General features: G+C 45.9%; 2 protein-coding genes across 4 annotated transcripts; one reads left to right on the top strand and one right to left on the bottom strand.

Moving 5' to 3' along the window:
* Window positions 1-5,223: 5,223 nt before the first annotated feature.
* Window positions 5,224-9,248, bottom strand: TNFRSF9 (TNF receptor superfamily member 9). 2 transcript variants are annotated; one of them, XR_008469540.1, is made up of 8 exons: window positions 8,962-9,248; window positions 8,764-8,880; window positions 8,396-8,533; window positions 7,820-7,886; window positions 7,593-7,726; window positions 7,254-7,388; window positions 6,963-7,044; window positions 6,191-6,330 (listed from the first exon to the last, which is right to left on the bottom strand). XR_008469540.1 is itself a non-coding variant. In XM_054222594.1 (7 exons), the coding sequence occupies exons 1-7, from the start codon at window positions 9,074-9,076 to the stop codon at window positions 6,203-6,205; spliced, it is 834 nt and encodes a 277-aa protein (XP_054078569.1). In that variant the 5' UTR covers window positions 9,077-9,240; the 3' UTR covers window positions 5,224-6,202. The 2 variants fall into 2 exon arrangements, 1 of the variants encoding a protein (XP_054078569.1); XM_054222594.1 differs by lacking the exon at window positions 6,963-7,044 and having other exon boundaries at window positions 5,224-6,330; window positions 8,962-9,240.
* A 464-nt stretch (window positions 9,249-9,712) lies between these two features.
* Window positions 9,713-18,289, top strand: PARK7 (Parkinsonism associated deglycase). 2 transcript variants are annotated; one of them, XM_054222596.1, is made up of 7 exons: window positions 9,713-10,060; window positions 12,298-12,430; window positions 13,472-13,573; window positions 14,203-14,262; window positions 15,106-15,175; window positions 16,837-16,923; window positions 17,831-18,289. In XM_054222596.1, the coding sequence occupies exons 2-7, from the start codon at window positions 12,341-12,343 to the stop codon at window positions 17,989-17,991; spliced, it is 570 nt and encodes a 189-aa protein (XP_054078571.1). In that variant the 5' UTR covers window positions 9,713-10,060; window positions 12,298-12,340; the 3' UTR covers window positions 17,992-18,289. The 2 variants fall into 2 exon arrangements, with proteins under 2 accessions (XP_054078571.1, XP_054078570.1); XM_054222595.1 differs by having other exon boundaries at window positions 9,713-10,163.
* Window positions 18,290-27,299: the final 9,010 nt, after the last annotated feature.

The raw sequence follows: 27,299 nt of genomic DNA, 5'->3' as shown, positions 1-27,299 counted from the left end.
TAAGAGAGTTCTGAAGAGCAGTATTTAGCCTGTCACTCTTATTCCTTTGCTACATATGCATTTATATTTTTTTTTTTTTTATGAGTAAGGCTTGTAACAGACAGGACCTACTGCTTACTTCTGGGCAGAGTCTGCAGAAGAGATATGGAAATAAGAAAAATCCACCCGCACATGGAAGCGTACGGTTTCCATGCTTGGAGGGGTGGGATTAGGACCTGTATCACCAGTAAAGGATATATATCTGATGTGCCCGTTCTAGCACCACCCTGTCTTTTCTCTTTGTGGTCTCGCTGCCAGCTGTGTAGCTCCTTTCTTCTAATGTGCAGAAGAACCATCTGGTTAAGAGCAATGCTCATATAGCAGGAAGTGAAGGATGTGTGAGACCAGGAGGGGAAATGCTGCAGATCTTTACGAAGAACAACACTCGAACTAGTTCTCAGATGCCCTTTATGTTCCTGCGCTCGTTCCGTGCATTTCTCCCCTAGTCCTTGTGACATTTCTCCTTCCTTGGGCTGGAGAGGGTGATGGGGAGGTATTCCTGCCTGTTTGTGGCTGCTCAGCTGTATTCTTGGCCTTTTCAGCTGAGGACGTGGGTTGCTTTACAAAGCCTGGAGCATGCATATAGCGTCCCATCCCAGCACCCGTGTAGCTCTCCTAAAAATCCTCTGCAAGATGAGCAGGAGTTATGCTTAGAAGGAAATAATCCACTGCCAACCACCATCTGTGGAAGCAGGATAGTGCGGGAAGCCTCCAAAGCCGCCTTCATTTACTGCTCGTTTATGACACCATACTAATGTTTTATTTACGTGATGATCTCTTTCTGTGTCATTAGGAATGGCTGGAAGACAGTGCAGAAACAGTTATATAAGGCAGGGTAATTAGCACTGCCACAGCACAGTAAATCCTTTCCCTGTGCTGTAATTCCCTCAGGCGTACTTACTCGCTCTGGAGGAGCACACCGACGTTCTGTGTGAAGGTGTACCACAGCGAGTCAAAAGGATGCGTTATTGAGGGTGACTGTAACACGGATAATGTAAACCGGGGAGCGGGGGGAATCTCTTTGTCCGTGACAGGACAACTGTGGTGATGAACGGTGATGCTGCAGCTCATCTGGAGTTAATGTTTCCTTCCACCCCTCCTTTCATGTACCTGTTCACTGTCTCTTCGGTTCTAGTTTAAGAAAAATACATTATGCTCTAGATACTTCCATAAATTTTGCTTTAGGCATGTATGTACGTTTTATTTAGAATTGTGTTCTGCTCTTTCAAAGTTTGCATAGAGGTGCGTTGAGTAAAAGTAGTGTGATACCTTTTGGTTTGGTTTGGTTTTTTGCCTGCTTACGGGACTGTAGAGCGTTCTCTTCAGGTGAAATGGTTTACATTTGTTCTAAATGGAAAGTATCAAAATATCGATGCTGTGAATATTAGAAGGATTTCTTTTCTTTTAAATATAAAATTTCTCAAGTCTATAGTGTTGTAGCTAAAGGCAAATTGTCTCTTTCACCTCTCCATTCACCTCCTCCTTTGTTTCCAGAACTGCATTTGTTCTAAATCTGCTGAAATGCTTGTGTACAGGAGAAAAGCAAGCTAATGTAACCTAAGATTTGGTTTAAAATTGACTTAAGTAACTCGGACATCTTATTTCATTTTCAAAATGGCTTGTTTCAGTTTGGATTATGTAAACTGAGAGTAGATTTAACAGGTTATGGTAACTATCATAAGTCATCCTTAAATTGAAGTGGACGTCTATGTATGGGGTTTTGCACTTGGGAAATCAAATAAAATATGATTTATTTTCTTAATGCAAACAAGTTAGACAAACAGGAAAGGTTTTCCCTGATTTCAGTGGGTGTTCAGCCGCTTGGGTGTTTTTCACTAAAATATAATCCAGTTTGCTTCAGAGTACCCCAGGAACAGTCTGCTGCTTTAACTGGCAAACACCCAGGATCTAGAAGGTGAAAGGAAAAGTAGTAGGTGATATCATAACAAACTCTTGCCAAATTGAGGTTAGAGGGAATTTCCATTTTCTTTGTAGATGGTATTAAAAGTTCTTATTTACAGTGAGGGCAGTGAGGGTATCCAACAGCCCTTTTCGTGCCAGTTCCAGGACAGAAGGATGCTCAGCCATCTGTTCCTGACGCGCAGCTGCCACAAACCCGGCGGGACGGAGAACCCCCTTGGACGGACTCTGAGGAAAGCGCCGTATCAGGGAAGGCTTGCTGGTAGAGAGAGGGGAACTGAGGTAACACCTGGAGACAGAGTGAGACTTTGTATAATTTTAATAGAGAAACTTACCTTGACTCCCTATCACTTGTTTGAAATGCCAGCGGAGCGGTACAAGTGCCTATTTAACACCATTGCCTGTGTGTCGTCACGCAGGAGTCGTCCTCCTGTGGAGGTGTCATGGATCGGGCTTTCACGTCGTTAGTGTTAGTATCAGAATGACTGTCAGAGGCAGCTGTGCTTCTGTCCTATGCAGGATCCGATAGAAAGACTGAAAATAATAAATCATATTCTGCTTTTAAAAAATGATATGACGTTTATATGTTTGAGAGAAGCTATGACGGTTTCAGTCTCCATCATCTAGAAGCATCAGGCACAGCAACGCACAAGCCTGCCTGTACGAGAGGGAGGTGAGAGACAGGAAACCTTTGCTTTCCTTCGCTACGCAACTCTTGCAAGAGATCATGAAGCCAAGACATGATGCGACAACACAGTTTTAATTACTGATGCCAGTAACTGTGCCAGGAAACGGTGCTGGTTCTGGAAGCAATAAAAAAGCAGCAGGCTCCTCTGCTTAAATTTATCTTTGAAGAAGTTTTGTCTCCTTTTTCCATGCCTTCAGAACACTGCCTGACATCACCTGGGCCTCTGCACACAGTCTGGCTGAGAGGACGCTTTCTGACTTCCAAGAAAAACAAATGGAAATGCAAAAATCTTGCATCTGGCCTGTTACCTCATCCTCGGCCACCTGGGCTGCTTGAGACTCGTCATGGCATTCCCCGTTCCTTTTTGCTTGCTACACAATAAATTAAAAAGACTGAGAAAAGAGACGTTTGCAGAAAGCAGACAAAACTCAGAGCTCAAAGAGTTAGTAAGATTGATCTGCATTATTTCTACATGAAATGGGAGGTTTCTTCAGGTATTACAGAATCTATATCTTCAATAAAAGCTTCCTGTGAAGCCAAGAGGCACGTCATCTTCCCATTATTTGCCATCAGAAAAGAAAGTATTTGTTTTCCACAGCCCTGAATTATGGACAGTCAGGCTTTTCTCCTTCCTTCTGCCTTAATTACCAGTCATCAAAGATGCATAGTGCAGTTTCTTCCCCTTCACCCTTGCTGGATGAAGGAGTTTGCAGTGCTCAACACACCGGAGGGCTGTCACCCTCTCTGATCAGGAACAGACGCATTCGGCTACAAATTCTGCTCAGGAAAACTGGGAGAGGCTTAATCCTGACAACGTTTCTTTTAATCTCCTCATTGATGATCCCGAAATCGTACTGGACAACATTTTTACAGAAACTTGAGAGAACAAAACGTTCACTAAAACTGCATGCGGCATCCTGGAGGATTTAGATCAGGTGCCTGCACCATTTCTGCTGCCGAGGCTTGTATAGTTGCACTTGTCGTCTACTGATCGGCACGTTATCTAGCTTTGACTGGAGTTTTATTAGCCGCCATGGATTTTTTCAGAAGACAAAAGAATAACTAAAAAAGGAAAGAACAGGAACTGACAAATGTGTGGCGCTTTTTCAGACACAAACTTCCAAACTTCCCATCGCGTTTCCATAGCATACTGCCAGGAGTGGTCTTACAGCTGTGTGCGCTACATGCATAATGAAAAGGAGAATTTAAGCAAGTTCTTTAGTACTTTTAAATAAAAATATCTATTTATGCGGGGTCTAGAATGGGAACAAGCTTCTAATGCAGTTGTTCTACGTGATCACGGTGAAGGCAAATAACACAACCCACAACAATGAATTATGTTCAAGGAAGCGCATGATTCTATGGCCATAATTTGAATCCTTTATAGGAAGCCACAATTCACAGAACTTGAATATTGTATAAATCTGAAAACTGCTAAACACTCCAGCTATCTTGGTATTTACAGTGCTGCTTTTGTTATGAACTATGATGTCCTGCTCTGCTGCTTAGTGGCAGAACAGATTAATTCACCTGTATTTAACTTCAGTTCTACGATGACCACACAAAATACACGGCTGCTGCCCAGGCGTTCGGGTAGCAAGCAAGCACTGCAGTCCCGCGTAAAGTGCCCCTGTCTTCCCTTTGCATTGGAACCAGAATTTATTTCATTTTTGAAAAAAGGTATCTTTCAGGGCTTCTTGGTTCTTATTTATAAGCACGTCTGCTTTGTAGATGCCATTGAAGTATTTCACAGAAGCACAGGCTTAGCCTGTCTCTCACTCTGCTCCTGCGGCCAGATGTGCGTCGTTGTGAAACGCAGGCGTTTCTGCGTGCGTCTGACAACAGACTCCTGTGCCGACAAAACCTGTTTTATCATTAATTCAGGCTTCTGCGCTCTCAATTGATAGAAGTCACAGGTAGAATTATCCACATAATCCTTTAATTGAAAGGAAGATTGCTCCCGACAATACACTATTCAGAATGTATTTTCTTTCTGTGAGTGCCTGTTTCTTGAAATAGTCGAGGAAATCAATCAAGTGTCCCTTATTCTCAGAAATCAATTTGCACTTATTTAGGTGGGGGTTTTTTCCTCTATGGGATTTGTTTTTATTCATGGGAATTTTATGCCACTCCTGAAGTACAAAACAGCAAAATCAAACTGTCTGGAAAAAGTATTATAAGGAGCACCTCATTGTTCAGTAAGATTTCCTTCTGCTTCAGGTACAAAAAACAAAAATAAGGGGTTTGCACTGTCTTCAGAGCGTTTCAAAATATATGCAGAATGCACCAACAAAATGTAAAATCCCAACTGGTGTCTTTTTCCAAGGAGAAAACACCAGATGTTTTGAGTTTTTACAGGGTGTTTAGGCTGATTCTCATCCCTTATGTGTGGATTAGAAACTGATCACAAGCAGAACGATCTTATCCTGTCCTAAGCCATCGTCTGCTGGTGGAAAGGTCGCTCTTTGATTAAAGGTACCTTGGTGGCTTTTTCATGTCTCTAAGTTTGTGAACTTGATGTAATAGTCACTCAGTTCTCATGGTTGAAAGTACTAATAGGAGACTTGGACTGGGGATTAAAAGATTTATTTAAATATACTTAATTTCACAGTTCAGGCTTCGGTATGACATTTATTTTCTCACATACCATTTTATATTTACTTGTATAAAAGTTTATCAAAACGCATAAGTGTGATTTGGTGAAAATCATCTGCTATCGTAATCTTCTGCTGAATAGAGAGATGGGCTGTCATTCTTCAAACACAAGAATAGCGTTCTCTAAGTTGAGATCACATAGAGGGGAAAATCACCCTTTACGTGACATATTGGTGGGTTTTCTATTTTTCTGAACAACATTTACCGAAGAAATAAAATAAAATATTTTTGTAAAAGGTTAAAAATGATGTTGCAAATGCCATGACTCAAACGTGCGTCTTCTTTTTTCTCTTCAAGACCAAAGTAGCAGTAATTGATCAAAGAGACAGATACAGTGTCTGATGTTAAAATCTTTCCAACCTCAGAGTTACAAAAATAGTACCAGAAATGTACCACGGCTACATATACCACATCTGCAATGTACATAATATGTTTACATCACCTAAAAGATCAAAGTTGAATGATGTAGGACTGAAGGTGGTGCAGTCCAGCTGCACAGTGACATCTAGTTCGAAGATCAAGTCAACCACAGCTTTCCTCAGTGTTTCCACTGCCTCTCTCAAGCCAATCGCTCTACGACAGCAGATGCAAGCTATTATGAAGCTATTATACCCTTCTATTACTGCTTTTAAGTGCAGTACTTCTTTCTATATGTAGATCGAGTACCACTTAAAAATGTGATTCCTAGTCCTAGAGGAAGAAAGTCAGCAAACTCTATCTTTTAATTTATTTATTTTTATTTTTTTAAGAGATAGAAAAGATGCACTCTTTCCTCGGTGGCTAGGCTATTTAGCACTCTAAAATGTACAGATTCTGACACCGTCTCCGTTTATGTAAACCGGTTCTTGTTCTGTGTTCCGAAAGAAAATTCAAATGCGGTTTACGTGGATGGTCCAACTCCTAGTTCACCAAAAGATCTCTGAATTCTGTGGATTTGCCATGGTCCTGATATTCACCTTGTTCTTCCTCGGGAAAGCGGCAGCTGCAGGCATCGTCTTCCTGAATTGACTGTTCAGGTGTGGTATGCACTGAAGAAAAATATTAAATGTTCACTTTCTGTTGTATTTATTCAGCCATCTTATTTCACCCTTCCTCAGCCACAACTGCTGGAAGTCAGCAAGAAAAATTCTTCCAAAGGATTCAATAACCTGAAGTTATTCCTCAACAGCATGTACATCTGATAAACCTAATTTATCATACTTTGTTTTCCCTAATGCCATACGGGCTGCCAGTGCTCTGTTTGCCATAGGAATGAAAGGAAGACCAACATGGAGTTGTTTGATTTTTGGAGTAATGCTATTGTCTCCTGAATTACACCAGAAGATCAAGCCCTTATCTCTAGGAAAGGGGAGAGGGAGAGAGAAAAACCCCAACAAAAAATCCCAACTATAAACTATGTTGGATGCAACTCCATCTCATCTTTGTGCTGAACTCTTGAGCTTCCCCGAGGCTTATTCCCCCTCAGAGGGCAGTGCTGGATCCAGGCTGAGCCTGCATCTGTGCAGCAGTGTGTCCCGACTGATATCCCCCCTTCTACTGCAGCCAACGTTCAAAGACGCTCGCTCCAGGCCACGTGTACTGTTTCTGAGCAGACAGAACGGGGAAGTGCTATTGCCACGCATGCCGAGGATGGTACTTGGAAGTAATAAACAGAACTGACCCTTAACCAGATCAGTGAGGCTCAGCTGAGCTTTTTCACCTCCCGTGAATACTTCACTTGTATGGATATGCATGCAGTTAACCTGCAAGGTTGATAGAACATCCACAGGTAATTAAGTGCTTCCTACAATAAAAATTCTAAAACTGTTTTCCTTTCAGTTATTGTTTCTGACTTACAATGGCAGAAAATGAAGCTATCTGCAACTATCTTTGAAAGAAACTTAAAAACCTGGATTCCTGATTTGTCTAGTTTCAAAAAGAAAAAATGAATTGAAGAGTGTATCTATCTTACTTTTCTTGAAGACAGCATGTAGTTTCTTTTTCTGCCAGATACTGAAGGATACACACGAGGGTAGCAGAAACACTATGCACAACAGCCCAGCTACAGTAAGAGAAATTCTGATAATGTCCATCTGGATGTCCTTCCCTAGGAAACAAACAACATTCTCTAAGAAGTGTTAAAGATTCTACTGCCCTTGAACTAGCTGACAACTTTGTCTCCAACTCTGCAACGCTGGAAATGGACAGAGGAAAAGACTCTTGCTTTAAATGGCAAGTGAATGAGCTATAGTATGTTTCGAGGCAGGTCGTTAATCTTTAGCTCTATAAGCAATATTATACAATGACTTACCTGGCACAGTGATAGAAAATGGCATTGCAGATGTTGTAGGCAGAGTAGTGACTAAAGTGGGATTATCTGAAGCATGTTTGCAAACGACATCTTTTTCTGCAGTTCCAGGCTCCAGGACCTGGTCTGCAGAGCACCTGAAAGATATTTAAAGCAAAACAGGGAAAAAAAAATGGGAAGAAAATCCAGGCCAGTGTAATAGCTATACCATTTATTTTTAGATTACTTACTTTGTCCAGTTTTTACAGGAGCCATTGGGCTGATCATTAAAAGTTCCATAGCGGCAAGTTTGGCAATCTTCAACAGACAAGGACAGGTAAATTTGTACAAGATGAGCATTTAAGACAGCATGTGAAATGTTATTTTTGCCTGCTTGTACAATGACTACGATTCGCATTCATAGAATCACTATTTCATAAGCTGCTCTGAGTATGCAAGGGAAGTCCTTCCCTCTGAGCTATGGACCAGTACAGTACTCCGCTACAGAGCCAGTTTGTTTGGCACAAGATGACGCAAATCACGTCTAACTCCAGAGTTCCCAGCTCAGTTTCCCACACGCTGGCAACAAAAGAGCTGTCGTGCAAAGGGAACTAACTGGTACACAATCTGAGTTGCAGCAGGGCGCAGAGTTTGGTGAGTTTGTTTGCTGCTGTGCTCGCTACGCGCACCGTGCAAACTGTTTAGCAGCAGTAGCTTTTATCTTGCGAGGGCCTTATTCTAGTTGTTTCCGCACTGTGCAAGAGGCAGCGGTGCGTCTGGTGCAGCGAGCGCAGGAGGTTTAAGCTGGTGGGGAAAGGCACCCTTACCGCTCCCGGTGCTCTCCTGGCCCACGCCACAGCTTCGGTCGCAGCGGGAGCAGCCCTTGCCGCCGCAGTGATACCCCTCCTGGCAGGTGCATTCAGCATCGCTCTTGGAGGAACACACTCTCAAATACCTGAATCTTCCTGGGAGGTGGAAACGAGCCTGAGGTTACCGAGGCGCCCGGGCAGACCTGCTGCGCAGCGCAGGCCGGCGGCCTTTGCCCTTCCAAAAATCCGGCCGGTGGCATCAGCGAGCAGCCCCGCGGTGTTTGGCCGGTGCCGTTTTCACTCGCGGCGACCTGACAAACCCGCGCGCCGTCTTTTACGGCGGGGGGTAACGGAGGGTCCCGGCGCCTCCGGCCGCCGCCCGGTACCTTCGCACTTCCTGCAGAGGGTGCAGCCGCCGAGCTCCGCCACGGTGGAGAAGGTGCCGGTGGGGCACGGCCGGCAGCTTGCGCCGGGCCCGCAGCCGCCGCTCACCACGAAGGTACCTGCGGGAGGAGACAGAGGGTGGCTGTCGCGGGGCCGCGCCCGGCGCCCCGGCCCGACCCGCGGCCCGGCCCGGCCCTCACCCGCTGGGCAGTGGGCGCCGCAGGGCAAGGCGGCGGCGGGCCGCGGGCTCAGCGCCAGCGCCAGCAGCGCTGCCGGTAGGAGCGCCCGTCCCGCCCGCGCTGCCGCCGCTCCCATGGGGTCGGTGCGCAGCGGAGCGGCGCGATGGAGTGTGCGCGGGGCGGCGGGCGCCGGCCCTTAGGGGCCGCCCCCGGAGGGCCCGGCTGCGTCAGCCCGGGGGCGGCGGGGAAACCCCGGCCCCGCGGGGCTTTCCGGCCCCCCCGCGGCGCGACCCCCGGCCCTGCCGGGCAGCGCCCGCAGCCCTCTCAGCGCTGCCGGGCAGCGTCCGACGCTCCCCACCGGGGCTTCCCGGCGAGTCCCGCGCGGAATCCCCGCGGCAGCCCGGCCCGGACCGGCCCGTCAGCGCCGCGGGCAGCGGGTCGCTCCCCGGCCGCGCCCCCCGAGAGGTGAGGGCGGAGGGGGCAGGCCGCACCGCCATGTCTGATATCGGCGACCCCCGCCGCCGCGGGAGAAGAGGCCGCGTCTGAAGCCGCCGGGCAGGGGCCGATCCCCGCGCGCGGCGGTAGCCGAGCGCTGCGGCGGGGCCAGAGCGGGGGAGCGGCGGCCGGTGCCACCCCCGCCGCGGGGGCGCTCGCTGACCACCAGCGCGGGAGGCGCGTGCCGCCCCGCGCCCCGCCCCCTGCGGCTCCCCGCGGCCAATCCCCGCCGCCCCTGCGCGGGCGCGTGGCCGCGGGCGGTGCCTTCCGGGCGCGTGGGCCGGGGAGGGGGCGGTGGGGACACGGAGCGTTCCGAGCGCGCTACAGCCGAGCGCGTGCCCGGCCCGTGCTGTCGGGGGCTCCGCGGGGGGCCCAGCGCGGGCAGCGAAACCCCCTGCCCGGGGCAGGGCCAGGGGAGCCCCCGGCGAGGTCTCTGAATCACCGGGCGGTTCGGGTGGGAAGGGGCCGGTACAGGCCCGTCTAGTCCGACCCCCACCGGGGGCAGGGGCGCCTCCCCGTAGACCGCGCTGCGCAGGGCCCCGTCCAGCCTGGCCCCCAGCACCGCCGGGGACGGGGCATCCCCCTCCCTCAGTGCAGCCCTGGGCAGGGTCTCACCGCGAAGAAGGTGCGTTCTGAGGGGACCGGAGGGAGGCGGAGCGTCCGCCAAGCGGAGGCGCGACCGCCACGGGGGGCGGGGTCCCCCAGTGTCCCCCGCGCGCTCTGCCGAGGTGAGTCGCCGCCGCTGCCGACTGGGCCTGGCCCGGCCCGGCCCGGCCCGGCTCCGGCGGGAGGAGTCCCTGGGGGACGGCGGGCGGGGGTCCGGCGGGGCGCGGCGCCTCGCCTGGCCTGGCCTGGCCTCAGCGGTCGCGGTGTCTCGGCGCGGCGCCCGGCCGCGGTCAGGGCAGGAGGGCTAGGCCGCTGCCTTGTCTGCCCGGGCCCCGCGCTCCCTGCGGCTGCGGGCTCCTGAGGGCCTCGCCACGTCGAATGGCGCCGTGTCCCAGAATAAATACCCGACCGTGTGGGGACGCGGCCTTCCGTTGGGCTGGCCGAGCTGGTGGCCGAGCTTCCCCACCCTCTGGGGGCAGCGGTTCGGTCGGCGCATCGAGGGTGTGATTTTGTTAAAGGCGGCCTTGTTAGAGTTCGGGTTCAGCCATCTGCAGAAGTCGCCATCCCGAGAAATGTGCACAGACCCACACAGGGAGCGCGTTCAGCTTAGAGGTTCGAGGCAGCCCGTGCTCGTACTTGCACTGAGAAGCAAACGGAAGACTTGTCGTTACTGCGCATATGTAGCTTGTTAAATGAAGTGGCTGTTAGGTCTGTGTAACTTGGTTCTGCCTTCTTGGAAAACAGTCTTGCCCTGGTAGCACTTACAGCGTGACAGCTGCTTACATATGCACCCACGTAAAGAACAGTGCTGATGCTCAAGAATTTGTCAGTGTATTACAATAAATGTCTGACAGTAGTGAGAGTCTGTATTTTGCTAGATTAGAGGAAAGAGTAAAACTTTCAGGAGCAGGTGCCTATTTGCATCTATAGAACTAATGAAAGAGAGGGATACAAATTATGATTTAGGGTATTTTTCTACAGTAAGAAGCAAATGCAGTACTTCTGCATTGTGGCTATTCAGGTAGCCTGTTGCTAGTTAATCAAATTCATACCAAAAAATGATTTTGCAGAATGAACATATGCCTTCCAGACAAATTATTAAGAAGGTCCAGGTTGTCCTAAAGTTATTGCTAATAGCTATGATTTGAATGTACTTGTTCAGTTGGCCTTGCATTTGACAATACATAAAGCTGCCCTAAAAGCAGGATTTGACACACTGAATTAGTCTGCTTGGGCTGGTCCTGCATGCTGCAGGACATGCTACGGTATATTACTGCATTCTGGAAATAACATCTTTCTAAATGAGGCTGACAGTCGGGAGTGAACCTGAAAATAGATGAAGTTGAAGCAGGATGAGGAGATGGTTTTCTTTCATATAGGTAACTAAACGTGGATCTTATTTTATAAAGAGGTCCCAGGTGTTACAGGCATTTCTGGATGGAAAGTCCCTACATAGGAAAAAAATCCCTCTCTCATAGAGTGGATGACCTGTGAAATGCACTCTCACACCATGGATGCTTTCACAGACTTCTGTCACACCAGTATGAGTTAGTGTGTATTTCACATGATGTAGTTAAAGTTACTTTAACTTAACCTTCAAATGGAAATTTGGCTATTCACCTCAGCTTGAATTTACAAGGTAAAAAAAGTTTGTTCCATTTGCTAAATTCTGTGGTCTGCTCCCCCATCACACATGTGCACACACGTTTCTCCCCCACAACATTGTGAAATACCAGAAAATCTATTGCTCAGGTTTTGCAGGGGCACTGGTCGAGTCATTATAAGTCACAGGAAACTCTTCATGAAGCGTGCTGTGTGGAAACTAAATACCAGACATGAGGTCAAAGCTCATGCAAGCCCTTTTTATAAATGCTGACCTGGGTAGGAGTCAGTAGTCTGGGTATGAGTGAGGGCGTGCAAACTGAAAACAGCTCTGCCACCCACCTTGAACCCCTCTCTCTGTCGGACTCGGGCCATGTGAAGTCTCGATTAGGCCAAGCTGCTTCCTGTTCTGGTGATGTGCTGTGCCTCCCACTGCACAAATGTCTTAATCCCTTAATACCGTAATGCATTCTTTGTAAAAAGCTCTTCAGTTAAATGGGATGGCTATGAATATTAATTAAAGCTAGTGAATGATTTTGAGGTGGCTTAAATGAAAGATAATGCAAATTACTCACCATTAAGTTTCACTGTTAGGAAGGATTCATGCTGGGCCGTTTGCCTTCTAACCACATTGTTGCTTTCTCCCCCCCCCAGCCTCCCTTCACAACCATCACACCTAATAGCAACCCCTCAAGATATGGCCTCGAAAAGAGCATTGGTGATTCTAGCAAAAGGGGCAGAGGAAATGGAAACTGTAATCCCCACTGATGTTATGAGAAGAGCTGGGGTGAGTATGCGGCCAATGAAAGATCTTCTTGTGAGTAATTGGTCAAGGGAAAATCTTTGCATCAAGTTGATGTTCATCGGTAGGTATAGTCTGTTGTATGAGATGAAAATTTACCTGTGCCTTCTTACTGGTTAGCAAATATTTGTGCCATGCCCCAGATAAGCATGCATGGAAACTGACATTTGTGCGAAAGGTAGGCTTCTAAAATACTGAGCCTAATGTAGGCTGGAGCGGATGTTTCAAGTACATCTTACCCTGTCAGAAAACGTGGCTACTCCCATGCATAGTAACAGGAAGTGCTTTTTTTGTAGGGGTCTGAAAAGTTCAGTATGTTACAGCTCATAACATTACATAGCTTTTATTGAGCTACTTGGTGGGATTCTTCATGCTCTTTGTTACTTTTGCAACTATAGTGGTACACAATGTTGTCATTTGATTAGGTATGAAAATAAGATTTTAAGTAAATACACCAACTTCACATGTAGAAACAACCAAAATAAAAGTTGCCTTCTCCCACCACCTTTGTCATTCCATTAATGTACTCCCCACTTTGGCTGCCATAAGAAGCACAAGCTTGTCTGCTTGTTCAGTGAATGTGAACTGTGCCGCACACATCTATGATGTTATCACCAGGCACCTAAAAATCAAGGGAGAAAACTGAATATGCCGTAAGTGTGTTTGAGAATGGCTTGAGCCTGCAGAGAGGCTTTAATTCGTTATCTGGAATACTTAGTCCAGCTCTCCTGGGTTGTATTGTTTTGTTTAAAATCTGTGGGATCAGATAGTTTCTAAATGTTCTGTTTGGAAAGTTGAACTATTTGAGGTATTTGTTAATCTCTAGGTGAATATCACTGCTTACCTTGTGCGTTTGGACTTAATCATGGTTTGGGGAAGCTTAAGTGTTGCCCTGTTCTTGACAGCTTTCAGTAGTGCTTCGCTCAGTCTGCTTACTACTTAAGAACTAACACTTAGAACTAACTAACACTTAACAAAAACGCCCTGAGTTCTTGAATTGTGGTGATATATGTATTCTTCTGTTAGATCAAGGTGACTGTTGCAGGCCTAACAGGAAAAGAACCAGTGCAGTGCAGTCGAGATGTCTTCATTTGTCCTGATGCCAGTCTTGAAGATGCCAGGAAAGAGGTTGGTTAGCCTTTCTCACAGTTCCGGAGGTGGATTTGGAAAGCTTACGCATTACCTTTAGAAAGATGTTGCATGTTGTTAGCTCTATGCAGTAGTGAATCACAGAACTGCACATCCTGCAGTGCTCCTCTTCACTGTTGTTCTGCTTCATAGCATGCTAGGATCAGACACATTTCTTATTTCTGCACGGGTATTTGTTCTTGCAAAGCATCAAACATAGAGCTTTATTTTGCGTGTTAGTTGGCCCAACAAAATGCTGAGATTTGGAACAACTGAAAAGTTCTGATGGGAAGCTAAACAATGCTATAGTTAGACCTGTACAATAAAGTTGGAGCAAAACCACTTGTCCTTACAATGCAAGAGCTGCTATTTGTTTGCTGAAGCTCTTAAATGCACTAGGCTTAAAAGTTAGTTCTGTGACAAACTTTATTGATAATAGGCTCTTCCTGGAAGAGGAAACAGTATTTTGTTCCATAATTGGAACTGGTTCTCTGATCATAAAGTGTTGTTCAGTGAAGAAAAGGTAGATCCTTTTCTTCTTGCTCGACTCAGCTGTAGTGGCCTTAAAACGGTGTAATGAATGTACCAGCCTATGCTCATCAGAACAATTTTATCTTTTGTTTGTTTAGGGGCCTTATGATGTTGTGGTCCTGCCTGGGGGTAACCTTGGAGCTCAAAACTTGTCAGAGGTAAAGTTCTGGTATCTTAAAGATTCATGGGCATCCTCCTGAGTAGTGCGATGGTCTACACTTGTTTAGTAATCCTGCAGATTCAGTTCAGCATCTGAAAATTCTCTTCTGAATGAATCAGGAAACTAATTGTTAATTGTCTTAAGCCTTCTTGTGAATATATGGGATGGGACAAGTGGGTGAATTGTTGGACTTGAGTTAAGCAGAATAAAAGTGGAAGGGTATTGTGGGACAGTCTCTGTTCATAATCATATGAAGATGAAACAGTGGGAAATGAAGCTTTAATTCCATGAAATACAGAGCAGGCTGAACCCACAGGACTCTCTTCCTTTGCTCAAGAATTCTGTTTGTGGTGCAAAACCGTTGTAGTGCTAGTATAAATACCTTATGAAGGGCAGACAGACAAGCAAGTCAGTCTATCAGATAGGATTTAGATGGTATCACAGTTTGCAAGCCCCAATATGAGACAAATACCCCGTATAAATCTCCTTAAGAATGATAGAGACTGTCTGGAGGTATCTCGTGAATATTCTTTCCTATTTAACTCGTGAAGTTTTTGAACAACAACCTTCTATGGCCGTGGATTAACCAGCTTTTCTGTGGGCCAAGTACTTCCTTGCACTTCTTTCTGATTTCCTTGCTTTTTCCTTGCTCAGGTATTTATTGGTTTCAGTTTTTCCACTTCTTAGTGTTTTCATTGCCCTTTGTCCTGAGGCAGGATGGAGAGTTGTCAACTGGTTGTCTTTGTAAAACTTATTTATTAATTTGCAGTGGGAAGTATTTCAACAATGCTTCAAATAATCAACCCCAAACAATGACTTGTGATATGGTTTCTTCATACAGTCTCCTGCTGTGAAAGACATTTTGAAGGACCAGGAAAGCAGAAAAGGCCTGATTGCTGCTATATGTGCAGGTGGGTTAACAAGATGTCTTGCATTGTAAAGCATTTGGATATTTTGAAGAGGCGTGCACACAGTTAGAAATCTATATTCCTGTCATTTAGTAGCAGGGATTTGTATTATACATGCACCCCATAGCATTTGAATTTTTTGTATATTTAATAGCAGAGGAATCTCTAAAATATTGTCAACACTTTCCTGCAATTTCTGCTTGGTACGCAGTTCTTTTCAATCACTTGTGTTACTGTCTATAAAATAAAAAGTGAAAGGTAATGTGCTAGGATTTTTTATAAAATATTTGCTTATTCTGTTGACCTTTATGTGAGGACACAGTGCTGGCAGAACATCATTGCTATAAATTTATCGCACATCTTCTCTCCTGCCCTTTAGCTTCAGAAGGAAGGCTGTAAATATAGAAGTAGAGTCTCACCTTTCTTCATCTGAGTGGTGGCAAAAGATGGAATTACTCTGAGGAGAGGCTTGTCTGCTTACATATTCTGCACAGCTAGTGTCCAGTTCATTCCTTTGTAAGATTTGTATGTAAAAATGCAAGATGAACAATTGCCATTGCTCCCAGCTGAACTGAGAGTCTGGCCTAGGTGCCCGTACCTGAGAATGAGGAGATGGCGATGAGCGTGTGAAAGACAGTCTAACAGTCTGTTTGTGGAGTGTATTTTCACTTTTGTTTTCTGGTACGTTGCTGGTTTGTGTTTTTTTCTTTTTTGCTTTCATTCTTCAGTTAGGTGATACACTTACAGAGTTGTGAACATTCTTGAACTGGGCAGTGGTAGTCTTCTACTTCTCTATCTGTATCTCTTGCAGAGCAATCGCAAATTCACGGTTGCGCAATAACGGCCTTTCCTTGGAAACAGGACAATTCGTTTATTTGGGTATAATGCTTCTTAGTAGCTGATTCCAGCTGTATGCAAAGAAGGTTATTTCCTGGACTATATCTGAAATTAATTGAATGTACAGAAATGAAACTCGCATTAGGCAAATCCTACCTTCAGTTTCTCTTGGAATTCCCATAAGGATTTTCTGTCAGATGACCTAAGACTTTTTGACACAAACTTCTTCCTCAATTCAGGCCAAGGAGGAAGTATGAAAAGAAAAGACAAAGACGGTTAAAACCAAAAACTTAGTGGTTAGCCCATGATCTGTCCAAAATACTGCTTGGCACACAATTCCAGCATGTAAAGTCTTGCTCAAATGAAACTATACCTGTTAAGCCTCTAAATTCAAGGGTTTAACAAGGTTGCAAAGGAAGTGTACCTAGTTAATGTTCAGATTGAAATACGGACTTTTTGTTACTTCGTTTCAAGCAGATTTAAACAAAATGTATTTTTTCAAAGTAAAATGACCATTGTTCTTGACTCCTTCAAAAGCAGCACAGTCATTGGTAGTACAGCTGCGTGAACTGGGTGTTCTTTAAACCTTCTCTATTCTTCATTTTTTCCTGCACAGGGCATTTTGTGTAATAGAACAGGAGAGATCATACAGCTGTGCTCTTTTTGAGGCTTTTTGCTTCAGAGATAGGGCTGGCATCAGTTTTATAAAAAGTAGTCTGTCCACGGTGAGCTTTGGCCCCTTGAGGGCCTAGTGCCCAAACGTGCGTTCTTAGAAGTGTATGTAGCAGAAGACAGTTCCTCACTGGTGCGCCTTTGTGTCCTTACAGGTCCTACTGCCCTTCTGGCACATGGGATAGGGTTTGGGAGCAAAGTCACAACACACCCTTTGGCCAAAGATAAAATGATGAATGGAGGTATGTAATGACTTTTATAAGTTTCTCTCTAAACTCTTCTCAGAATTTTTATTTTTTTTAGCTTAACCCTTGATTTAAAGAAAGGAAAATAGCTTTTGTATATTATTTTGTGTCTCTGAATTTCCTTAATGCTTTCCTGAATCAAAATTCAACTGAATATGCTAAGACTATTTCTAAGTCTGCTTAACGTGAAAATACAGGCCCGTATTAACATTCTCATCCTTGTGGAAAATACACGGCTGCTGTTATACTAGGAGCATTTTTTCCCTTATTCTCTTGAGGCTGAGCCATCTCTTGCCCTTTTGGTTCTTTGCCTCAGTGGTCCCAACAGCAAACCCCAGCAGCACCTTTGCTGCTCTCCCATGAGTGCTGTGAGCTTTGGTGCTACAAGCAGCTGATGGATCCACACTTCTTTCTCATACCTAAAGGAAGTGGTGGTGAACCATTACTAAGAAGTCATTCTGTGAACGTTAACGAGTCTGAAGGTGAGCAGGAGATGGCAGGGTTCCTCCAGTTTCCTCTGCATGCATTTGGAAAAAAAAAAGTTATGAACAGCTACAGAAAAGCAGTCTGACTCCAAAAGTAACCTCACGGGAACTGACAGGCACAGCGAGCGCTTCTTGATGAGCTTGTAGAATCAGAGGTGCATTCCCATACCATGTGAATAAGCTGCCAGAGCGCCCTGCGGGCCCTTTTCCTCCCTGAGGACTGCAGGCAGCGATGAGCTGCTTGGTTCCGGAGGGGCAGGGGTACAGAGCCCGAGGGGGGCTGAGGTGCCTTCTGCGGAGCACGATGCTGTCGGCAGGGAGCTTCTCTCAGCTGCTGTAGCCTGCGGGCAGCGGTGCCCTGTGGCAGCTGTGGGCACGGTGCTGGAGACTGACCCTGTTTCTGTTGTGTGTCCCCCAAGCACACTACAGCTACTCCGAGAGCCGCGTGGAGAAAGATGGGAACATCCTCACCAGCCGTGGCCCTGGTACCAGCTTTGAGTTTGGGTTGGCCATTGTTGAAACGCTGATGGGGAAGGAAGTGGCCGAACAGGTGAAGGCACCCCTAATATTGAAGGAGTGAAACCCTGGTGCGGGACAGGGAGTAGCACAATTTCAGATAGAGGGTCTTGTCCTTTGTAGAATAACTGTGAGATGCACTGTTGTAAATACCATGTAATTGTGGGTGAAATTAGCTAGCAACTGTACTTACCTAAACTGTGATACGTTAACAAACTAATGGTCTTCGTTTCTGGAAAAAGATCCTGTTAGCAAAAAGCTTCGTCACAGAAAAAGCAGCCAAATCTTAGTTATCTCTTGGATGGCATTTAAAAATCACATGGTCAAATGTTTGCTGAGTAAATAAAAATGAAGCAACCCTGCTTGTGTGTTGTTTCTTTGTGTGTTTTCTCGCAACTCAGATTCATGAAACCTTTTTAGCACTATGGCTAGCAACGTACCCTTCAAAACAACTTCTGTCTAGGATCTCACACAGTTCTTCTGAAGTGTGAGCTTCTGAAGAATGTGCAAGAAGCGTTTAGACAACACTCTTTAGATACTTGGCTTAACTTTTAGGTTGCCCTGTGCGGAGCCAGTAGTTGGACTTGATGATCCTCAGGGGTCTCTTCCAACTCAGGATATTCTATGATTCTGTGAAATAGATCATGTTGTAACTTAGAATTCGTTAAAACAGTACTTAGTTTCCTGTATACAAATAAGGCAAATAATGAGTATTAATTCTAAGACAGCACGGAACTAAATTAAAAGTAGGAATATTCTTACTGTGTCAAGTACCCTGGAGTTCCTATAGCTAGCAGGTGTGTCCATGATACCGTTGGAATTTGTCTTCAACATAAATGACTGCAGATCCATTGAGCTATTTAGGCACCTTATAACTGGCATAAAGCAGGAAGTTTGGACTTCGTAGCTTACCACCAGTAGCAGCGCTTGTTTCTGCTTCCTATAAATCCCAACTCGCTACAAGCCTGGCTTAAAGCGAGCATGTGTCAGTTTAGAGGAGTCGTTGGACAGGTCTCTTGAGGAAGTAGTGGAGCTGTATCCCCATGAGAATTAAGAATTTTGGATCAACGTCTGTCTTCTCTACCTTTCTTCTACCAAATAACTGCTGTTACCTGCCTCTGCCAGCAGTCACGCTTGTGAGGTGGCACCTCACTGGGCTCTGAAGTTACCACAGCATCTGGAGACCTGGGTCTGCGTACACCTGAAGTGCACAGTCTGAACTTTGGAAGATGACTGCATAGGTGTCTTTGTGCTTGCTTATTTTAATGGGAAACAAGTTCATTCTCAATTACTACATTTTGATAATTAAATACATAGGCACCTTTGCAAATTTAGAATTAAGAAATGTCTCCACATTGTTAGTGTCTACTGGAAGAACTGCTTTAGCTGTATGCTCTGCCTCTGATTTGTTTAGGAAATCTTCCATATGTTTCTCTAGCTTTGAAATATGCTCAAGATATGCAAAAAGTTGTAATCTATGTAAGATTGGACATGTTTGTTCGTTAAATCTGCACGTCTAACTGGTATTGCCATGCAAATGTAAACCAAATGCTGGAAAGATTCTTCATCCTAGAATCTGGAATAATCACTTGGTTTGTAAATGGGCATGATTCAGAATACAGGAAAAGCTGTGCATTCCTGGGCTGTAGTACTACTTTATAGCATTAGAAGGAAAATATTTCCATGCTTGTATTATTAAGGCTTCCAGAAATCTTTTAATATAAGACATTAACGAAGTGGCCAGAAATTTCATTGTTCATTTTTACTTTCTATTCTAAGGCTGAGAGAGTTCAGTTTACTGAAATGAGGTTTTCAATGCGTACATTTGGTCTTTCCCGCTCCTGTTAAAATAGTAATAGGAAAAGCACTCAGTAAAATGAGTTTAGAGCCAATTGTATCTGGTTAACTTGCAGAGTCTTTCATTGTATTCAGCAAAAAGGCCTTGATTAATGAAATGTGGTAATGCTGCTTGTATCACAGTTTCCTTCATAAAGCTGACCCTGTTCTCAACCTTTTACATTGCAGATGTCCAGCAAATCTGAATTTACATGGATTCTCTGTTTCTGACAAGGTGTCATTAACCCAGTTTTTAAGTTAGGGGAGGTGTATCGACTAAGATTATGCTAATTTTCCTCTTAGGGGAAGTGTTGAGAAGCAATTTGCTGATTTGAGGAAAAAAAAAATTGCCTTCCAATTTGTGAAATGTTTTCTCCTCTCTCCTTATCTATTTCATACAGAGGTTCCCTAGCTGTTACATATCTCTTTTCCTAAAGTCCCCTTTATCTGCTGCTGAAAGGTGAGATGAGGTACTTTTCAGCTCGGTGCTTCGTGAATGCTAGAAATTTTGTGCCCTTTTATTATTGGCAAGCTTTAGTTTTAGAGCCTATGGTAATGGGATATTTGCTGCCATAGAATTGGCTTAAAATGAAGGGAATACATCCATTCTTCTCTAGCTTTGTTCCCTGACAGCTGGAGGGTTTGGGGTTTTGTTTGTTTTCCTGCTGAGAAGGTAGTCAGTTAGCATCTGCTGTCTGCCTCATATCATCTCTGAAGGATAGTGTGGGTTTTTTCTCTTGATTCTGGTTGTTGTGTAGGCTTGAATGCGTAATTGAGAGTGAGCTTTTTTATTGAATTGAGAAGTATTGTATGACTTAGGAACAGGAATGTACACAAGGTGGCATAGATGCAAGTGCCAGCAGCGAATACTTGCAATGCTGAAAAATACTTTCCTTCAGAATGAAGGAGCTTATAAATGAAGAAGCACCAGAAGCAGCAAAGAACGTGGGGAGAGTGAGCAGTCCAGTTTTGCTGCAGTTCTTTGGCAGGTTTCTTTCCAGAAAGGGAAAGCAGAGTACACAGCGCTGTACTGTCAGCAGGCACAAATCCTAACCCGGGAATATGTCCCTCCGAGCAAGAGAGAAAGCATCCTCTTCTAGAGAGAAAGGCATTACTTTTCAAATAGGTGGAGACAAACACAACCATAACGGAAGCAAACCAGCCTGTGCACTAGTACTTACAGCTGTGAAAGTACAGCGGGGAATATGCTTCATCCAGTAATTACAAGCCTGGGACAGCTTGCTAGCCGTACTGTTTGGTGCGACCTAACTACAAGGCATGAAACCCACAGGGACTGTCAGAGCAAAGAATGGTTACTTAATCAGATAATTTTGTTTGTTCTTTCAACAAAAAGATGCATTGTTATGCAAGATACAAGCAACAATCCCAAAATGATAAAAGACAGCTGTCTTCCATCAGCCTGGATGACATGTGACTGGGTTGGAAAGACAACCTGTAATGGAGAAGTAGGAAGGTGCCCATGACAGAAATAATCAGGAGCACTGCACGCATATCATCCTTTGTGTTCACATACTCTACCTCCAGAAAAAAAGGATGCGTTGCTGTTACGTGGAGACTACATTTTAGTAGGATGTGGGATGCAATGTTTGAAATTTGAAAAATAAACAACAGAACACTGAGTGGATGAATAAACTGTTGCCCAAAATTTTAAAGTATAGTTTAGCAAGTTTAGAATGTGGTCTTGCATGTGGTACATCGGCGTGAAATGCAGTACGGAAAGAAGGCAAAATACGTGAAAGGAGAGCCGAGCGGGCCCCAGCGCAGGCGTGCCTGCCCTGGCCTCTCAGTGAGACGCGTGCTCTGCGAACATTGTCCAGCTCTGAACTTCCACGGAGTTTCTGTAGTTCTTGCGGCATCATCACACAGCAGGAAGTTAAAAGGTTTCTGGGAAGCACAGCAAAAAGGGACGGGTTGCCCCTGCTGGCACAATTTATCTGGCCTTCAGCCTCTTCCCTGTTGTCTCTTGAGAAGCATCCGGGGAAGGGACGGGTCTTGGAGCAGGTTGTGTGAACGGCCGGCAGGTGCCACCTCAGAGAGTTAGGGTGCGTTCAGTGGGGTGGGCACCCTGAGGCAGACCGACCCTCCCAGACCTGCCAGACCTCCTCTGCGTGGATCTTCCCTGTGCAGGAGCATCCACCTTTCTGCATACATGGACGCTGAGCAGAGCTCCGCGCGTGCGGAGCAGCCCAGAGGTGAGGGAATTGAATCCAGGTCTCTCTGTGCTGAATACTCTAACCAGCAGAGTACTAGTTAAGGGACTAGGCAGCCTTATGGGTTTGTCTTTTCCTGTCCACGCTCTGGGAAACGGGGCTGACGCTGACACATGTGATGCTAGGCTGCAGAAGCAGGTTCAGCCTTGTAAAACCCAGTGTCCTGCTTTTTAGGTACGGTAATTCCTCTGTGTTGTCCGGGCGCGCTGACTCCACTGGGTGGCACAGCAGCTGGGCATCGCAGTGCTCTCTGCCGCGCTCCGTCTCTTCGGCGGCTCTAGAGCCTTTGTGCTCCCTGTAACACCCTTCTGTGTGCTGGGAGGTGTCACTGATTGAGAGGCAAGCTTTTATACTCAGGCTCGTTCTTTTGCTTAACTTCATTTAACAGCTTCTAATTATACCCTTTGTATAACCTTAAATAATTCCTCCCTACGTAGAGTTTACATCCCTTCGAGTCTTATAGATACTCATATACCTTTAACAATTTAATTCAAGGCCATTCCAGTAACGGTAGAGAAGTAAAGCTGTCCGAGGATCTCATGCAAGCACTTGTATTCTAGACTTGTGTCTAGAGAGACCTCTGTAACAGTGACAGCGGTGACACTGAAGTTTTCCTCAGCTGCTGAAGTTCCCCAGCAGGACTAGGGACATAATGGTTTTCTGAGCAAATCTTTCTGATTTCTACATATCAATGGTGTAACTGTTTTTACAGTTTACGCTGGCAACAACTCTGAGCTGCAGCCAGAACTTGCCCGCGGTTCAGGTGCACACACGGTTCAGTAACGGCTCTAAAGGCTGCAACCCTCCTCTCCTCGTCCACGGTTATGGTAGAATTTCCTTTTGGATTCTCGGTGTTCCTTGCAATCTTGTACAGCTGATGTTCTGAATCAAAGGAATCCCCTGAATGCAAATGGACGTGTTTCTGGAGTTGCTTCTGCAATGTAGCTTGACTCTGACTATAGCCCCAGATAGTTCAAGGTCTTTATTTTTCATCAGAGTATAAATTTAAAGTGTAATTTCGTGACTTAATCCTTCCAGTCTAGTAGCAAATTGAATTTTCCTTAATTCAGCATTTTTATTTGCTGTTCAAAACTTAGTGAAAAGAGAAGTAATTCCATTCTGAAGCATCAGTGAAGTTCCTTACTGATAGCTGTCCAAATCAATTAGTCTCCTGTGTTCTGACCAGGAATTCCCAGAGTCAATTTTCAGGTTTTTGACAAGAGCTTTTGAAATCACGTGCATTGCAGCAGCATGTGCTTGAGACAGACTGCTTTCTACTTCAGGGTACCCAAAGAATTGGCCTACATTTGCTGCCAGTTCCTAAAAATGAAAATGGTCCCGAGCGCTGACCATTGTTCCTGCAAACAGGTGGAAACAGATTTTTTCCAGGGCAGAGCGGCAGCTGCGGGCACTGAGAGCCCATCATGGCCCTGACCGGCCTCACCTGGGCCCACTCAGCCCCAGCAGCTCTATTTAAGCGGGGGCTCAGGGCCAGCTCTGGTCTTTGATGTGCTGAGGGGGCTTTGGTTTGACTTTGGCCCTGCCTCTGCTCCGGAGCTGCCGGATGATGGATGGCTGGGCTGCGGCTGCTGCTCCCCTGGATCAGGTACGGGGGCTGTGCCCGCCTCGCGGTCGCCTTTGGCTGTGTTCTGCTGTTGGTGAAGGAGCTGCTGGTCCCTGCCGGCCCGTGCTGCCGTTTACTCCTTGAGAACACGGGGCTTGGTGCTGGGCAGTCGCAGTGTCGTTTGCTGGCTCTAAACGTGGCAACAAGGGTACTTTCTGCTCTGTAGCTTAGTTGGAAGCACTTTAGTTCTTCAAGACTCTGTTAATGGATTTTTGCTTCTAGAATTTAGGAATTTCTGAATTGTTGGACTTGTAAGAGGCATATTTCTGTTGAAGTTCTTGCAGTTACAGCTCTTCTTTAAACTAGGTGTTTGGTTTCTCTGTGCTGTTAAGTTTCAATGAGCTATTTTGGGAGACTAGTCTCTATGTAGTTTCAAACCCACTTTTTAAATTGCATGCGTTGCTCTAAGTACTGTCCACTCTGGGACCTGCCTACTTTTGTGCGTTGAAACATTTCCAAGTTAAAATGAGTTCTAAGAAAGCATTGCTTACTTCCACATACATGCAGCTCTAGTCTCAGCCTCCCACTTTCTCCTGTATTATTTTGTATATAAGTCGGGAAGAAGCCCTCTCACGCTGTAGTGACTGGAGGCAGGAGCCAAGCCGCTTGCGCGGTGATGAGTCTGGCCACGGATGGGCACAGCGCTGTCATTTGCATTTTTAACAGGAAATCTGCTGTTGGGTGGGGAATTGCTGTCTGGCAACAGACGATGCAGTTATCTGTGCGAACTTCTCTCATTGCCACATCTGATGTGTTAATTGGTTGCTCTTCCACTCTGTTTTGCAAAGGAGTACTTTCCCTTCCTTTTGGTTGTGCAGAAGAGAAACGAACGTTTGCGCTAGGGAACTCTAGGAATAATGCAGCTCTAGGATCCTGTACGGGCTTACAAAGACACAGGCTTTGCTATCAGCGTTTACGTGTATCCCTTGGAACAAAAATAAGGTGGTGAGTTTTTTTCCGTCCTCCTCCTCGGAGAACTACAGAGCATTAACACCCTTAACGTAATTTAAAAACATGAAAAAAGAGAGCGGAGGTACTGCCGAGCCCCGCAGCTGCCGGACCCTGGCAGGCTGGTGCCCAGTCACCGTTCAGTCCCTGTTGCCGATGACGGGGCCGGGGCTTGGCGCGTCCCCGCTCTTGCTGCAGCTGCGGTGGTCCCAGTGGTGTCCTGTCATATCCCAGAGGCTGCTGCAGATCAAGGTGGTCTGATTAAGCTCAGATGACGGGGGAGTGTGCCCTGGGAAGAGGCGGTATGTCCAGAGCACCCTGCAATGGCCCATTCAGGTGAGAGCAGCCCAAGAGGCTGAGCTTGAGCTAATTCCTGCGCGCCGTGTCGTTACCTGAAGGCAGGACGGAACCGCTGCCCGTGGTCTGCCTCGGTGGGTGGTGGGGAGGCGGCTTGGGGTGTGATGGGGTCCGTGGGTCGTCTCACGGAACAATACTGCTGTGTGTTGCACCCAGCACAGGGCATCGTACCGCTGATAAAACTCGTAGAAGAAAATGACTGAACGTGGTCTCCCCCCACCTAAAAACACGTATGTTTAGACTGTCGGTCTTTAACAAAACACTGGCATTAAGCCATTCAATTTGAAGCTAGGAGCTAAACAGGTCGTCCTGTCTTCAGAGGCCCGTGTCTGTTGTCCATCGGCCTCTGTACAAGGCAGGAGCTCCTCAGCACTCTCCTCACCCCCGTCCATTTCTAGAAGCGCGTGTCTCGGACAGGGGTGTCTCTCCATGTGGCTTTTAGTGGAGTTGATTGCTGCAGTTCATTGGTTTTTTTCAGCATGATGAGACAATACTCTGTGAAAAGGCAGCCTTCCCCTCCCCAGCAAAAGCAGTTCAGGCTATTTTAATTCCATGAGCAGCAGAACATGTCAGGGTGTGCACCATAATCTCTTCTCCGCCCTGAGTTGTTTGAGGCCTCTGCGTCGCCGTGTGCCTCTCGCTGTGCTGGAGCAATGTGGATTCTGCATCATAAGAGCACGATCCCAATTCAAATTGCTTAAGCTATAAGTGCAGGGGCGTGCAACCAGGATGCAGGAAAACTTTTCTTGAATAACTTGTCAACATGATGGATGACAAATGAAGTCACCAAGTGCAACCTAATGTGGTCGGAGTCTCGCGTTTCCTTTGGACCTTGCTTAACAGCTGGTGAGTGACAACACAGGGATTGCGAGGCCATGAGTAACCTTGCAAAGGTCCGCTTGCTGGTCGCGTGTGTCTGCCTTGCACCCTGCCATGTGACAGCTGGACTCAGCGTGGCCTGAGCTGATGTGGTCCTTGGTGTGGACTTCCCCGAAGCTGAGAACTTCGTGCCTAAAGACTGCGAAGCGTACAGGGCTGGCTGCGTGTTCCAGATGCCTTCAGAAAGGCACTCGGTAGAGCTGACCCTGCCCTTGAAGTTGTTGTGAGCACAATAAACACATTAACAAAGGTAAAATAACTATTTTGGGTAGCAGGGACGTGAGACTCTGTCACCTGAGTAGGCGGTAGGCAGGAGATCATTCTTCTGGGTCAGGCCTGGTGATCCTGTGCTTGATCCAAAGACTTAGTGGTTGGAAGGCCTCTTTGTTTTATCACGATGGCTCGATGTGTGGTGGATAGCGTCCTCGATCAGATTCAGGGTGGCGACGGTGGGGTAACCCAGCATGTTTTTTTCTCTGGTGTTTCGTGGCAGTGTATTTGCACTCTTCTTCTTTTGCGGCTTTCTCATGCTAACAATTTGTGGGCGACAGTTTTAATCTTCAGCAAGAAGCTGCAGGTTGTAAACACAGAAGCATCTCTTCCTCTGAATCACTTTGTAAGGAAATGAATAGCAGTAATGGTTCCCAGGTTTCAGTGGCATGCCACTTGAAATCTGGAATACCTAACACCTTTTCCAAAATTAACCGCAACTGGGATCAAGGTGCACACCAATATATAAATAATATAGCAACAGTCTATGAGCAATCACGGGTGTGGCTTCCATATATGATTCAGAAAAAATAATGAGCTGTGTGGATGAAAATAGGCATTTGGGTGGAGATTATGCAAGGCCTGAATTACAATGCAGGATGGGTGGGGGTAACACCTCTTTCAGCTTACAAATGCTAATCACAAACAGCAGCCAGAAATCTCTGCAGCACCATTTAACAAATATTAATAAGTATAATTAAACTTCGTGTGCTAGATTTTCAGTGCCAAGGAGCTATGAGAAACAGAAAACTTGCTGTATGTTCTCAGTTTTAAACAAATACAACCTGCTTCAGAAAGCAAGCTATCAAGAAAAGAAAAGATTAAGCTACTTTAAAAAAAAAAATCAAAAAGTTTACGCCAGGAACACCCAACACACACGCACAAAGTCAATAGGTTACCTAACCGCAGAGACCCTACAAGCAATAAAATTATGCATCTTGTTACCGCCATCACAGATTTCCTTCTTGACAGTAATCTAGAGAGTATGTATTTAACATACAGCTTGTAATACTATTAAAAGTGTTTATAAGGGCTGCAGTCTGTAATCATGAGTTTGAAGGGTGGGAATTCCATGACTGATCTGGTCATCATCTTAACCCTGAATTCCTGACAAGACTTGGTTTGAACACCATCAGCAACTACTCCCTGCTGTAATAACTGCCCTTGCAAAATGGGTGTCTGTCCTGGACTAGACGGATGCTTTCCTTTATCGTGTCAGACCTGCCG

This window comes from Rissa tridactyla, chromosome 16 (genome assembly GCF_028500815.1).
Source record: "Rissa tridactyla isolate bRisTri1 chromosome 16, bRisTri1.patW.cur.20221130, whole genome shotgun sequence".
NCBI lineage: Eukaryota > Metazoa > Chordata > Aves > Charadriiformes > Laridae > Rissa > Rissa tridactyla.
Note: the sequence above shows the minus strand (reverse complement) of the source record. Positions and strands in the feature narration are given on the sequence as shown.